General features: G+C 45.5%; 2 protein-coding genes across 3 annotated transcripts in view; both read right to left on the minus strand.

The window, feature by feature from the left end:
* The window catches only part of LOC108719524 (gastrula zinc finger protein XlCGF57.1-like), a 385,853-nt gene that overhangs the window by 242,323 nt on the left and 128,240 nt on the right, over nucleotides 1–15,290 (minus strand). The window lies entirely within an intron of this gene.
* Nucleotides 6,228–13,407, minus strand: LOC108719512 (oocyte zinc finger protein XlCOF6-like). Of its 2 annotated transcripts, XM_041566836.1 has the most exons (5): nucleotides 13,211–13,407; nucleotides 12,097–12,210; nucleotides 11,290–11,400; nucleotides 11,101–11,214; nucleotides 6,228–10,416 (listed from the first exon to the last, which is right to left on the minus strand). In XM_041566836.1, the coding sequence occupies exons 2-5, from the start codon at nucleotides 12,197–12,199 to the stop codon at nucleotides 8,201–8,203; spliced, it is 2,544 nt and encodes an 847-aa protein (XP_041422770.1). In that variant the 5' UTR covers nucleotides 12,200–12,210; nucleotides 13,211–13,407; the 3' UTR covers nucleotides 6,228–8,200. The 2 variants fall into 2 exon arrangements, with proteins under 2 accessions (XP_041422770.1, XP_041422769.1); XM_041566835.1 differs by lacking the exon at nucleotides 13,211–13,407 and having other exon boundaries at nucleotides 6,229–10,416; nucleotides 12,097–12,250.

Here is a 15,290-nt window from a genome sequence, read left to right on the forward strand (position 1 = left end):
TTCAGTAGAAGCAAAGCGAATCCCATTAGACCCAATGAAGCCTTTCACTGTGCTTTGGTGCCAAAGTCCGTTGCTAGGCAGCCACCGTGTAATTCCAAACCATCAATTCAATCGGTATACCCAAAGTGAAGTGCATGGGAAATGGAGATCTATGGGAGAGGCAGAAGGGATATAAGGCCAAGATCAAAGTTTAGGAAATTTGAGGACAAGAAAAAAGCGACCATGCCAGCAAACAACCTTTATTCGTGCCTTATTTCCAGCCCCAAACCCATGAAGTATCTACTTCGTATCACAACTATATCACAGGGCAGCTGAGCCTTGCCCACAAATCTGGGCCGGCCTAAACCATCTGCCTGTGTGTGGGTGAGGAAAGTCCTTTCCAGTGAGCACAGATGTACATGTGGTACAGTCCGGCCATCCATCGCAGCCCAATTGCTGTTGTCCTGTGAGCCAATGAGTTGCCCCCTTAGTTTAACCCATTCTCACATAACCAAACACTTTAAAGGAGATATTCTGTGTAAAAAATAAGAATGTACCAGTGTGTTATACTCATTTACATATAGAAGAATTGTGCTTAAAAAAGTCGTGTTTCAGGCCGATTTATTGAATATTTCTGCAAAAACCTTAATAATCCCTCCCTTCTCTTCCACTTGCTGCTCCCTGAATTCCCAGGCTGTGCCCTCAGCTCACTGCACTGTAGGACAGGAACCAATCAGCAGCTAGCAGGACCTGATAGGGAACTGAAGCCTGTCTGTGCTTGTGTGACTGCAGGGCTGTGATTGGCTGTCCCCCTCCTACTGTGCTTCTGGCAGGGACACGCCCACCCCTCATGTGAAACACAGACAGGGACCAGAGAACATCTATAGGGAGCTCCAATAAAGGGGCTATTTTTGAATTGATCAGGCAAAGATCATCGGAAAAACTTGAACATCATGAAGGTCCAGGAATTCCCACCAAGCTCTGTGCCCCGTCAGTGCTGAATAATAAAGTATTAACCATAATGGCTGCACTTTCACACAAAGGGGACACATGTATGAAGAATAAATCTGCACCGTTGCATTATACACGAGCATTATATAGGGAATAAAGTACCCCCTTTTGTAAAATATAAGGATATTATAAGTTACCGAGGAGTTTCATGACCATATAAAAGTACGAGGCCGAAGGCTGAGTGTTTTTATACAGGTCATGGAACTCCGAGGTAACTTCTAATATCCTCATATTTTACAACTGGGGGTACTTTATTTATTATAATACACAAATTTCAGTGAGTCATGTGACAGAAATGACATCAGAACTCACCGTTTATAAGGATATAATTTACAGGATATTCATGGCTTTTGTGTATTATATATGAATTATACACGAGCATTATATATGAATTATAATGTTGAGGAAGTCCTATCTACTCTATTGCACTTCCCTGGTCTGAGGTGGTGAAGGCAAGTTTGGTCTTAGTGAATTTGTGAAGTAACGCTCTTTCGCCAGAGTGAAACTTTGCCTGGAGTAAGAGTGTGAGGTAGCGCTGGAGTAAAATTTGTACACGTTTTTTCTTAGAGTGATGGACGCAATGTAAAATAACGGTGGCAAATCTGGCATTAAATGACACATACCATGCGATATTTTACACAGCCCCTTAGTGTACAATGCAGTGGGGCAAATCCTTGTTCTTGACTTCATCTGGATCCAGTAGATGTCAAATAGGATTTATCTGAGCAGAATGTGGAATTTTTTTTCCCCATGACAGTATCCCTTTAAGAATGTTTTGGTGCCGAGCGGAAGTCACATGACCAAAATAAAAGCAATGGCGGGTCCAGAAGGAAGTGTTGGATTTGACAGCGGCCGGAAGTTGCGGAGGAAAGGTGGACACTGTGTGGGGAGAGCAGCAAGGTAGCGGAAGTGACGTGTGTTATTACAGGAAGGAGAGGAATTAGGAGCGCGGGTAACATGGAGGATTATGGGAAGGATCGCTGCTGAGAGATCCGGTATCAGTGGAACTTTGTCTTTGTCAGCAGGGCTGATGTGTGTCTAGGGTTGCCACCCGGCCGGTAAAATACCTGCCCGGGCCGGTATCACAAATTTACCGGCAATGTAGCTGCTGGCAGTGCCGGATTTCAATGACCGGCGCCCCTAGGCCGCGCGGTCCGACCATGTGGCCGCACGGTCCTATCGCCCACCTCACCTCCCCTTCCCAGCGCGAAAAAACACCGGCACAGCTGCTGTAATTTAATGGGGACGCACACATCCCCATAATGCAGCTGGGCGGCATGCCGCCCCTATTTTTTTGCCGCCCTAGGCCCGGGCCTATGCGGCCTTGCCACAAATCTGGGCCTGGCTGCTGGTAAATTTGTAATACCATTAAAAGGAGCCCTCGGCCTGCCCCCAATCCCCTGGAACTTACCGTTTCTTTTACTTCTTCTAGCGACGTGGCGCGGCCCCGCCCCTTTTGACATCACGACCCGCCCCTTTGTGACCCCGCCCACCCCAGCCGGTAATACATTTTAAAAAAGGTGTCAACTCTATGTGTGTCTGGGAATTGGACTATTGGTTGGGATTGTGTGTCAGTCACTCTGATAGAGATCCGTGTGTGTATATGTGTGTCAGTGTGTATATTTGTGTGTGTGTGTGTATATGTGTGTGTATTTGTGTCAGTGTGTATATGTGTGTGTGTCAGTGTGTATATGTGTGTGTATATTTGTGTGTCATTGTGTATATTTGTGTGTATATTTATGTGTGTGGCCCTTAATGTACAACAGGGTTTCAGCAGGTCAGTAAAAGGCCTGGATTTGGCAGCAGCAGCTCGAGACCAGACAGATTGTGTGGGTCGGACATTCCCTACAACAGGACACCAGTAGCAGCAATGAGTGGGGGATTATTGAGTGACACATCCCCTGGTGTCATGTTGTGCTTGTTGTACCACTGAGACTGAACAGCCACTATTGGGTGACACGTTTATAATCTGTCTCTATATTTTTATTGTTTCTTTGTATTAAGTCTTCACACCCTCCTGACTGTTTCACTCCCCCAGCTCATCACCTACACAACAATGTCCTACACAATGTCCTACACAATGTCCTACACAAGATTCACATCCGGCTGAGCTGTTGCTCCAGGTTGTACATAGAGATCCATCATCTTCCCTGTGCCCCCCAGTCCTACTGGGCAGCTGTGTATTGTGGGTCCATCACTGAACTCATTACAGTTGGCCATTATCTTCAGATCATATCCACATATTCCAACAACAAACTCTTGCATTTCTAACTGGGAGCAATAGGGGGGCCTTTCTTCTGCTGTCTGACAATATTATTTATTATTCCTGAGACATCCGGATTTATACAGTTACCCCTGGGCAGTAACCACATTTTTACTTCCATTGTTCAACCTGAAGGCGGCAGGAAAAAGTCGATCCCTGCTTGGTTGCTATGGGTTACTACGGGCCCAGTCTTTATACACAAGCTCCAGGGACCAGAGGGGAGGGTCTACGAGCAGCTCCAATAAAGGTGTCAGTTTTAAAGTGAAAGGCACATCTTTTTGCAAAGGGAGGAAAGGAAGTTTGAGCATCAGCAAAGCTTTATAAGAAGGTACCCCCCATAACTGCAAGCTGCTGTTTTTATCTGATGCTCTGGTTTATTTTCCAGGTTGCTCCAGGATTTTTCTCTTTCCTATTTAGCCTCTCAGGCAGGTCCAGAATGAGAATTAAAATAGGCCCTGGCATTTCAGGTACACAGAGGCCCAAACAGCCCCCACCAGCCCACTAAATACTGACTTTCTATGGGACCTTATAGCAGCCCCTCTGTCATTTGCCAGAACCCACAGATTCCCAGTCCGGGTCTGGCTCTCAGGGCCCCTTGGAGTTCTCAGTGGTTTTCACCCAGTGCATTGATCCCAGTTGTCCACAATACTCAGAGGGGCAAATTCACTAAGCCGCGAAGCTCCGAATGCTAGCGTTAATTCGCTAGCGTTTGGCATTTTCGCTACTGCGCAAATTCACTAACAAACGCTGGCGTAGTTTCGCTAGTGTTACTTCACACCCTTACGCCAGGCGAAGTTTCGCTAGCGACGAAACTACGCAAATTCACTAACTTGCGCAGTGTACTGAACGCTACCTTTTACGCTAGACTTCCATCGCCACCTCAGACCAGGCGAAGCGCAATAGAGTAGATAGGGATTGTTTAAAAAAAAGTCAATTTTTTTTCTAAGTCCCAAAAAACGCTGGCGTGTTTTCTACATTATGGGTGATAGGCTGAAAAAGATCGAAAATTTTTTGGGGCTCCCCTCCTTCCCCCCTACATTTCCTGACTCATGGCAACTTACCTAGACAGTGGGCACATGTGTAGGGCAAAATAAAAATTTTATTTGCTGATTTGAAGGTTTTCTAGGCATTTGTAGTGCAGATACGTGTTCCTCCATTGAAATTTGAATTTGGTGCCGTATGCAAATTAGCCTTCGCTAGCGTAACTTCGCTTTATATAGCGAATCAACGCTAGCGCAACTCCGCAACCTTACGCTACCCCTGTGCGCAACTTCGGATTTTAGTGAATTTGCGGAGCCCTGGCGAAGTGCGGCGAAGTTGCGCCTGGTGCAACTTCGCATCTTAGTGAATTTGCCCCAGAGTATGGCCGAGCCAAAGCTCCATCTAGAGGCCATAGGGGGGAATTGCAGCATAAGGGATGGAAACAGTTCAGTGTGCGAGTAACTGGAGTTGGTCAGTACCTAAGCAATGGCTGCCTCTCTAAACCACAGTAGAGAGTAACCACACAGTGACCAAAGCCTCTCTAACCCCAGTAATGCAGCAACACACAGTGACTAAAGCTGATCAGGAACTGGACTCTTTATACATTCTTTTTATTGAAAATATTCCATATTTACTAAAGGCAGGTAACAAAGGCAATGCAATGGTTACATGTCACAATAAAGAGAGTGTTAGACCTCAGGGAGAGGCCGGATTCTAAGAACATGATATCTTATAACATAAGAACCAGAGAAGACATTTTCCTTCAGTTAGTAAATTCAGTGCTACTATTGATTGCTATACAGTTCTACATGAGAAACCTTGTATATATGATCCGTTTCTCAACAAGATATGAACCAGTTCCAAGCCCTAGTTCTTCTAGGTACATTGTGTGGTTACTATCCTCCAGCTTGTGGCATGACAGTTTGCTACTGCCACCTGGAGGCAAACTCCCTAAATCTACTTGTTTCCCCTAAATGTAGAGAACACAGCGACTTGCCCTCCTTCTCCCCCAACCTCAGGAATGGAGGACCCAGTAGGGCTATTCTCCTACACTGGCACATACAGGTTTTCTGTAAAATTCATAAATTCAATTCATTTCCCAAGGTGAATTATTTGGGCCAAAATAACTCCATGTGCCAAGTATTGTCATAAAGGGGCGGGAAAGGAAATACAAAAAGTCTGAATAAATCCTAAATCCATTCTTTTAGACTGGGGAAACACCTGTCACTCATCAGACTGCCTGCCATAGAGATGAATGGAAACTGCCTGTCGCCTGAACAGCAACTGCCATTCACATTTGTGCCATTCAACCAATGCAACATACACCTAAAAATTAGCACAGACAATAGGACTTGCATTTTGACTATTTTAAATCAATTTGAAAAATAAAAAATGTCCTTTTCTACAAACAAGGCAGTTCATTCAGAGGAGGATAAGGAGCCTTTGGGGGTATATTTATCAAATAATAAAGTAAGAGATTGCCACAGTCCTCTAGAGTGAAATTCCGACACTCCATTAATATATATGGGATTTTTAAAAGAGTATTTATCAATGGGTGAAAGTTCATCCATTGATAAATGCACCTTTCAAAATCCCATAGATATGAATGGAGTGTCGGAATTTCACTCTAGAGGACTGTGACAATCTCTTACTTCATTATTTGACAACTATACCCCTTTGTGATAAAGTGCAGCTTGTTATTGAGAGGGTTTCTTGTTGCTCTGGTAATTAAATTCATCGGCTTCTCCTTTGCTCGGCAGGACCAGGAAGTGCTCAAGTGAAACTGGTTTCATTTTCTTGTTTAGTGCAAACAATAAAAACATCCATACATATTGCTTAATACAAACTAGGGATGCGCCGAATCCATTATTCGGTTCGGGATTCAGCCTTTTTCAGCAGGATTCGGCCGAATCCTTCTGCCTGGCCGAACCGAATCCTAATTTGCATATGCAAATTAGGGTCAGGGAGGGAAATCACTGACTTTTGTCACAAAACAAGGAAGTAAAAAATGTCTTCCCATTCGGTTCGGTATTCGGCTGAATCTTTAGCGAAGGATTCCGCGGTTCGGCTGAATTGGTGCATCCCTAATACAAACAATAAGGGAAAATATGCTCAGTTTAAGTGCCATTTATGGAAAAAGGTATATATTGGCCCTTTAAATTAGGGATGCACCGAATTCAGGATTTGGCCTTTTTCAGCAGGATTCGGATTCAGCCGAATCCTTCTTCCCGGCCGAACCGAAAACCTAATTTGCATATGCAAATTAGGGGTGGGGAGGGAAATTGCGCGACCTTTTATAACAAAAAAAGGACATCTAAGCTGTTTTTCCTTTCTCACCCCTAATTTGCATATGCAAATTAGGATTCGGTTCGGTATTTGGCCGAATCTTTCATGAAGGATTCGGGGTTCGGCCGAATCCAAAATAGTGGATTCGGTGCATCCCTACTTTAAATGTAGCAGCCCTGCTCTACACACCAGCATCCAGTAAGCCCTGGAGGAACCAATAAGCCTAGTGAGGAATGGGGGCTTCTTATGAAGGACTGAAGAAATATTATGCATTGGGAATTCATCCTCAAGATGAGTTTAAACTTCATGTTTTTTTTTTCATAGACAGCCAATTTAAAAAATGGGTCTAGGGAACACTTCTTGCATATTTAGTTTCATTTCCAGCCTTTACTTTCCCTTTAAATAAATAACGTTCAGTCAGTTTGTATTAAGAAATATTATATAAAAATAATATGATTGTTCTGGGGGGGGAGAATGATTAATTCAGTACTTTTCTTGTGCTAACATGGGGGAGTGCTCACAAAAAATTGTCTTGCTTTATGGCAGGGATCCCCAATACTGACATGACAGGAGCTTCTGCCTGTAGCTGCTGTGACTTATAAGTCCAAACAAATGAACTTGTATCCTGCACATAAGGAAAACACTGTTAGGGGAACAGAAGGAAGGTTTTACTAAGGACCCAGAAGTGACTACTGCTCGGAATAGCTGGGGCTCAGGGATGGAGGGTTGCATGGGTCTGTTTTTGTAGACCCACACCTGACCCGCATATCTGCACTCCGACCCGGACCCATGTACCCACATTGGCTGTGATATGTTCTCCAACCCAAACCTGCCCAAAGAAATGCTCTGCCAAACCCACCCTGCTGAATGTCTCTGCAAACTGGACGTGATGTCAGAATTTCATGGCAGGACTGACTCAAGAACCAGAAATGACATCACACCTTGGGAATATTGCTGGAGAGCCTGAGTCTTGTTTTTTTTAAAGTTTTACAGCTGTCCGAAACCTCCCTGGTTGCCTCCACTGAGCACCCGCCGGCCACCGGCACAGTGAGGACATCTGGGCTTTTCCGCCCAAATGCTGAGAGATTTGTGGGAATTCCGTGGGACCCTCTGCAGGACTCTAGATGGAACCAGATTGGTAGTCTTATGCCATAAAAAAGCAATGAAATGTATTCAGGACTTTACTTGCTCTTCAATGTAAATTGATTTGGGTCAGTGAGAATTTGCAGCTTCAGAGTGACCCCTGGTATAAACAGAGCCTCCTATCTACCATATAGGCACCCGCGGGCCTGAATCTAGAGCAGCAGTTTTAGGTGAGAAGTTCTCTGGTACCTATATCTAAATCTGGCTGCCGCTCATATGATAGGGACACAGGCTGGACAATTATCACAAGGAGAGCAATAAATGCAGCTTCCCAGATAGTGAAGACAATTCCAATGCAATAACAAGCTCCATAGTAACAGGACCACTGTGAGCAGAGAAGGCAAGTGGTTCCCATGAAGGGACACGTCCATGACATTCTGCTGTGATTCCACCAGGGATCTTCTACCTGCTGCCTCGGACTCTTTGCCAGGTGAGCAGTTTAATAAAGTAATAAATTCCCTGGAGTAACTGTTCCCACACTGGAAAGTAGAGTCGATGGTTTGTTCACCTTCCAGGTGAATGAAAGTGTTTTTCATATTAGCGTTTCCTTCTTTCTCTGCATGTGAATGGTTTCTCCCCCCGCTGGTGCCTGTGAAGGCTGCTTCTTTGAGAAAACGGTTTCCCGCACACTGCGCACAGGAATGGTTTCTCTCCCGCGGGGCTTTTCTTGTGAGAGCGACGGCTGCCCTTTTTTTTGCCATACTTTGTGCACATGAAAAGCTTCATCGCTCTGTGGAGTCTTGAGTGTTTCTGTAGGCTACGCCTTAAACGAAATGGCTTTCCACTTTCTACACCCCTGAATGGTTTCGCTCCTGCGTGAACTGCCTGGTGCCTAAGAAGGCTGCTTTTTAAGGTGAAATATTTTCCGCACTCTTTACAGGTGAAAGGTTCTACCCCTGTATGGACTTTAATGTGTATTAGAAGTTGGTACCTGTGAGAAAATATGTCCCCACACTCAGCACACATGAAGGGTTTCCTGCCTGTATGAATCCTCTCATGCGCCAGTAAACTGGACCTCATAAAATACCTTTTCCTACATTCTGCGCATGCAAAGAGTCTCCGTTTTTTATGAATCCTCTTGTGGGCCAGAAGGCTGTTCTTCAGTGAAAAGCTTTTCCCGCATTCCGTACACGTGAATGGTTTCTCCCCTATGTGAGTGTTTCGGTGGCACTTTACAGAGAAGCATTCCCCACATTCTGTGCAAGGGGAGGGTTTCGGCTCCATGTGTATTTGTAAGTGTTTCAGAAGGTTGTTGTTTAGTGCAAAACACTCCCCACATTCTTTGCACGTTAACGATTTTGGACCTGTGGGTAAGTTTCGACAGCCAATCCGGTGGCTGTTTTGAGAGAAACCCTTCCTGCCTCCGGGAACTATAGATTTATCCGTTCTGTGAATTTTCATATGTCTGCGAACGTCTCGCCTTTGAAAGAAACGCATCCCGCACTCTGTACATGCAAAGTCCCTTTCGTCCGTATGGATTTTCTGGTGAGTGTGAAGGCTGCTCCTGTTGCAGAAACCTTTGCCGCATTCTGTGCAGACGAAAGGTTTCTCTCCGGTGTGAATTTTATGATGGTTGCGCAGTTTATGTCTGTTGTTGAAACATTTCCCACATTCCGTGCACATGAACGGTTTCTCCCCCGTGTGTATTTTGTGATGTTTACGAAGAGTGCACTTTAAAGAAAAACTTTTCCCGCATTCCGTACAGGTGTACGGTTTCTCCCCCGTGTGAATGGTCTGGTGCCGGAGAAGGGTGCTTTTTAAAGCAAAGCTGTTCCCGCACTCGGTACAGGTGAATGGTTTCGCCCCCGTGTGGATGTTCTGGTGCCTGTGCAGACTGCTCTTCTGAGAGAAATATTTGCCACAATCGGAACATGAAAAGGGTTTTGCCCCGGTGTGAACATTTTGGTGCACATAAAGGTTTCTGTTGGTAGCAAAACATTTGCCGCATTCTTTACAGGTAAAAGGTTTCTCCCCCGTGTGACTCCTCTGGTGTTTCTGAAGTTCGTGCTTTGTGCAAAACCTTTTGCCACATTCTGTACATATAAAGGGTTTATCTCCTGCGTGAATCTTCTGGTGCCTGTGAAGGCTGCTCTTTAGGGAGAAGCTCATGCCACATTCGGAACAAATGAACTTCGCTATCCCAGTGTGAATGCTCATGTGGATCACAAGCTGATGCTTATGAGAAAACCGTTTCAAACAATTGGTGCAAGCGAAGGGTTTCTCTCCCGTGTGGATTTTCTTATGTGCCTGAAGGCTACTCTTCTGGGAAAAGCTTTTCTCACACTCGGTGCACGTGAAAGGTTTCTCCCCTGTGTGAATCCGCTCATGAGCCATAAGGTTGTTTTTCTGAGAGAAGCGTTTTGCACACACCTTGCACGCAAACGGTTTTTCCCCTCGGTGAAGCCTCTTGTGCGCCAACAAATTGCTGTTCCGGGAAAAGCTTTTACCACACTCTGCGCAGGTGAATGGTTTCTCTCCGGAGGGAGGGATTTGTACCTTCTCATACTCTGTAAAGATAAAAGGCTTCACCCCGGCTTTCCTGCTGCTCTCCGTGTTGTAACCAGTACATACGTGAAGATGCTCGGCGAGTTCTCTCGCCAAAGAGAAGTATTTTCCACACTTACAGCAGGTAAACACTGAAGCATCTGAGCCCATTGAGGAATCTTCACATCTTGTGCCTGATTTCCGCTGTGAGTTGGTAAGTTTTCTGTGATTCGATTCTTCACTACACCGTAATGGCTCCATTTCCACAGCTGTAATTAAAATATTGGGAGAAGCAGTTATTTTTTCACATAGAGGGCAGAAAACGTGGGCACCAAACAGATTTTTACCCTTTATGGGCTGGGCTAAATCAAGAAAACATTTTCCCACCAATCAGATCACCACAATGACTAGTGAAAGCTCACAGATGAAAACTCACATACAGAGACTGCCAGACAATGAGATAAGGATGGAGTTGGAATTGTACAGAGTGCAATGACTGCTGCCTCCTCCAACCTTCCTCTTTGTCATTACTCTGTGTCCTCCATTAAGTCATCAATATCTCCATTATTCTCCTGCCTGCTTCATCCATACTCCCACTGAGCCATCTTCATTATTCACTAGCCCAATCCTCTTTCTATTACGTCTCCAGTAACATCAGCCCTCTGCTTCCAGCCCAGTTCTTTTAACTCTCTTTTAACTCTCCTTTCCACTCCATCTTGCTGTAACTTCCCACTAATTACTCAACGGCCTGCGTTTAATTGGGTTCTGCTGTTTAACAAGCCCTACAGTGCCTTCCCATAATAATCCAACCCCAATAATATCAGTCCAGCCCACATGTTGCCAACTCCATGTTACTGTCTTGGAGAACCAGGTAATTACTGCTGGAACAAGGCACCAGCTGGGATATTTGAATTTAAATAACTGGTTTGATGAAAGAATATTAAGATACTTACCCTCATCAGAAAGAGAAACATCCAAGTTCTCATCTGGGTTCAAATCATATTCCGAGTCTGGTTCTTCTTCCTTTATCAAAATCTTTAATATTTCTGGTTCATCTTCAGAGAAACCTGACAACAGACAGTGAGTCTTGAGTTAAACCTGCCTGAACCCCAGTTCTACACACAGAATCCACAGCTACTTACCCTCCTCAGAGAGTGGAACTGCTGATCTTTCCATTGGGCTTAGCTGATCCTCAGAATCCAGTTCTTCCTTTATCTTGAAATTTAAGATTTCCAGTTCCTCCTCTTGGGAATCTGTCCGTGAGAAAATTACAGGGGTGAGTAAAGCTGGGAGTAAAGAACAGACAGGGGTGAGTAAAGCTGGGAGTAAGGAAGAGACAGGGGTGAGTAAAGCTGGGAGTAAGGAAGAGACAGGGGTGAGTAAAGCCGGGAGTAAGGAAGAGACAGGGGTGAGTAAAGCTGGGAGTAAGGAAGAGACAGGGGTGAGTAAAGCTGGGAGTAAGGAAGAGACAGGGGTGAGTAAAGCTGGGAGTAAGGAAGAGACAGGGGTGAGTAAAGCTGGGAGTAAGGAAGAGACAGGGGTGAGTAAAGCAGGGAGTAAGGAAGAGACAGGGGTGAGTAAAACTGGGAGGAAGGAAGAGACAGGAGTGAGTAAAGCTGGGAGTAAGGAAGAGACAGGGGTGAGTAAAGCTGGAAATAAGGAAGTGCTTGTGTTAGATGAGAAATACTTCATACAGGCTTTATAGGGGTTATGAGCAAATCTTTCTATAGAAACAGAAGCTGCTCATTCTTCTGCACCTAATGAGCCTCAGTTGTACCCAGCCCAAGCCCCACCCACAAATACTGCCCAAGCCCCACCCACAAATACTGTCCCATTATCCCCCTCTGCCCCCACAGCAAACCCAGAGTTTAGTATTAACCCTGAATGTCCCCTAGAGAAGTCTGTGCTGTGTATAACATGTGTCTTATTAATAGAGAAACGTTACTCACCGGCCCCAGGAACGGGATCCATTTCCCTCTTTATTGTGTCCAGAGGATCCTCAGTGTCCGGCTCTTCATTCTCCCATTTCCCCTCTAACCTCCTTGTTTCCATCTCTGGAGAACCTGACAGCAAGGAACACAAACCCACCATATAAAGCTGCCTGTGGGGATCCCCCCTCTCATATCACTACAATAAATACATGTTGTACTGGGACCAGTTTATCCCCCAGTCCCACAGTCTCCCCTCTCTATCAGTCCCTGCAGCAGGATTAAGCCCCAGTCTCCCCTCTCTATCAGTCCCTGCAGCAGGATTAACCCCCAGTCTCCCCTCTCTATCAGTCCCTGCAGCAGGATTAACCCCCAGTCTCCCCTCTCTATCAGTCCCTGCAGCAGGATTAACCCCCAGTCTCCCCTCTCTATCAGTCCCTGCAGCAGGATTAACCCCCAGTCTCCCCTCTCTATCAATCCCTGCAGCAGGATTAACCCCCAGTCTCCACTCTCTATCAGTCCCTGCAGCAGGATTAACCCCCAGTCTCCCCTCTCTATCAGTCCCTGCAGCAGGATTAACCCCCGTCTCCCCTCTCTATCAGTCCCTGCAGCAGGATTAACCCCCAGTCTCCCCTCTCTATCAGTCCCTGCAGCAGGATTAACCCCCAGTCTCCCCTCTCTATCAGTCCCTGCAGCAGGATTAACCCCCAGTCTCCCCTCTCTATCGGTCCCTGCAGCAGGATTAACCCCCAGTCTCCCCTCTCTATCAGTCCCTGCAGCAGGATTAAGCCCCAGTCTCCCCTCTCTATCAGTCCCTGCAGCAGGATTAACCCCCAGTCTCCCCTCTCTATCAGTCCCTGCAGCAGGATTAACCCCCAGTCTCCCCTCTCTATCAGTCCCTGCAGCAGGATTAACCCCCAGTCTCCCCTCTCTATCAGTCCCTGCAGCAGGATTAACCCCCAGTCTCCCCTCTCTATCAGTCCCTGCAGCAGGATTAACCCCCAGTCTCCCCTCTCTATCAGTCCCTGCAGCAGGATTAACCCCCAGTCTCCCCTCTCTATCAGTCCCTGCAGCAGGATTAAGCCCCAGTCCCACAGACAGTACAGGAGGAGGAGGAGGAGGGAAAATGACTTACCCAGTAGATGAGGCTGGAGATGTGAGTACAGGGGATGGGAATGTCGGGGACACAGGAGGAGGGAGCAGCACAGCAGCAGATATGGGATGAAGCATTGGCATCTTTAGCCCCGCCCCTAGGGACGAGACACCTCAGTGCAGTTCCAGTGATATAACCCGGTTTCAATTTCTCTACCACAGCCAATCAAATTGCTTCTTTCACTTTGCTACTCTGCCAGTGATAAATCCATTTTTTGGTGGGCGGATGATGCCCTCTCTCTATACGTGAGAATACTAATGAGCTAACGTTTTAACATTTAATCAAATCAATGTTTAGAGTAAAGAAGAGAACGTGTTCTTGTCAGATTATAAGGCAGAACCAGTTTTTGAAGTGTATTAAAAACAACTCTGAGGTAAATAAAGACGCGCTGCTGTAAGTACTGAGCCCGACCCCAGAACTCAGTGCCAGGAGTTATTATATCAGTTATTATATGAGTGGAGTCAGGAGCTTTATTCACTGATAATCAGCAACATGTTGATTTATTTTTTGCTACAGCTCAAGTTTTCTAGCAGTTGCATCAAAGTTATTGGAGATTTATTGGTTTCATTCCTGTTCCCTGGAGTATTTGTGGCTGTGGGTAATTCTGGTGTCATTCTGTCCCATCAGATTATTCACTGGGTTTGTTATTGATAAGAAACGGTTTTATTCACATGGAAACAGCACAGGCAGCGCAATGATACACATGAATTCTCTGCAGCAAATAATCCATTATCCTTAATTAGGATCCTTAATATTATTCCACATTCCCAGCAGGTAGAGTTGCCACCTGGCCGGTATTTTATCGGCCCATCCGGTGAAACAGCCGCCAAGTCGGGGGCCGGTATTACAAATCTACAGGCAATGTAGCTACCGGTAAATTTGCAATATCCCTAACTAGCCACAGGGTCTGCTTCCTCTGTAGTTACTTCCCAGGTCCTGGGTAAGAACAAGATGATTTACAGAAAACAATGCAACTTGCTGCTGGCCCCCAGTCACGCTGACGCCACCGTAGCGCAGCCCGCATAGCTGAGCAGGAGAATTTGGAGCAGGGAGGGAGGAGGGAGCAGCGAAGCTGCTTAAAAGTAAGTGTCATTTCTCCCCACAAAAAATTCCCGGCCAATGTAATTGCCGGTATTATCTTAATACCGGCACCAGCAACCCTACCCGTCACCCAAAAAAATTATTTATAATCCTATTTTATCACATTAGTGAAGCAAAATGAACTTTAATGACACTATATAAATTATTTGAATCTTGTTTCCTCCAGTCTGGGAATTCATAATTATAACAAGCAGGCAGGAGCCATTTTGTGGACACTGTTATTAAGACAAGTCTTGTATCATCTCAGAATCTTGTTTGTGCACCAGAATGGGGGACCTGATGTCCATCCCCATGTCCTGGTTACACAATTAAATGGTGAAGAGATTGGGGGGAATGTGGGGAGAGCAGTGACATGTCGCTAATTACATTTCCAGTGCAAAAACAATCCCCCTGCATAATGGACTCCACAATGGACTAAACAGAACAGTCAATACAATGGCAGAAGGGAAGAGGGTCTCTAGTTTTAGTTTAGTTACAGCACATTTACCAAACAAGGGAAGACATCAAGATGAATTTGCCTTTAAATTGGAGTAAAAGGTTAATTCACTCCAGAAAATCATCAAATGGCAAATTGACGGCCCTCGGAATGGCCACTTTTTTCTTTTTACACCACCCTGCATTAAAGCAGCTGCAATAAAACTTCATTGTATTTATGTTAAACAAGTCAGTGTAGTGTTCCTTTAAGATGGTCACAGCAAAGTGTGGGAATAAATCATTGCTCTAAAGTTAAGTTGCCTGAACCCACTTAATTGAGCACTAGATCTATTTTTAGGAGACACATAACACTAAAAACATATGGCTTTAAATGTTACTGTATATACTGAGCCTAATGCACCAGTCTAAAGGTTAAGCATCTCTATGCTAATAATCAGGGGGGCACAGGGGGTACGAGTGTACTGGCCCAGGCCTGAAGGGGGGCCTGGGCCTGTGCTGAACTTTTGAAAGAGTTGGGCCCCCCTTA

Source organism: Xenopus laevis, chromosome 6L (genome assembly GCF_017654675.1).
Source record: "Xenopus laevis strain J_2021 chromosome 6L, Xenopus_laevis_v10.1, whole genome shotgun sequence".
Classification (NCBI taxonomy): Eukaryota; Metazoa; Chordata; class Amphibia; order Anura; family Pipidae; genus Xenopus; species Xenopus laevis.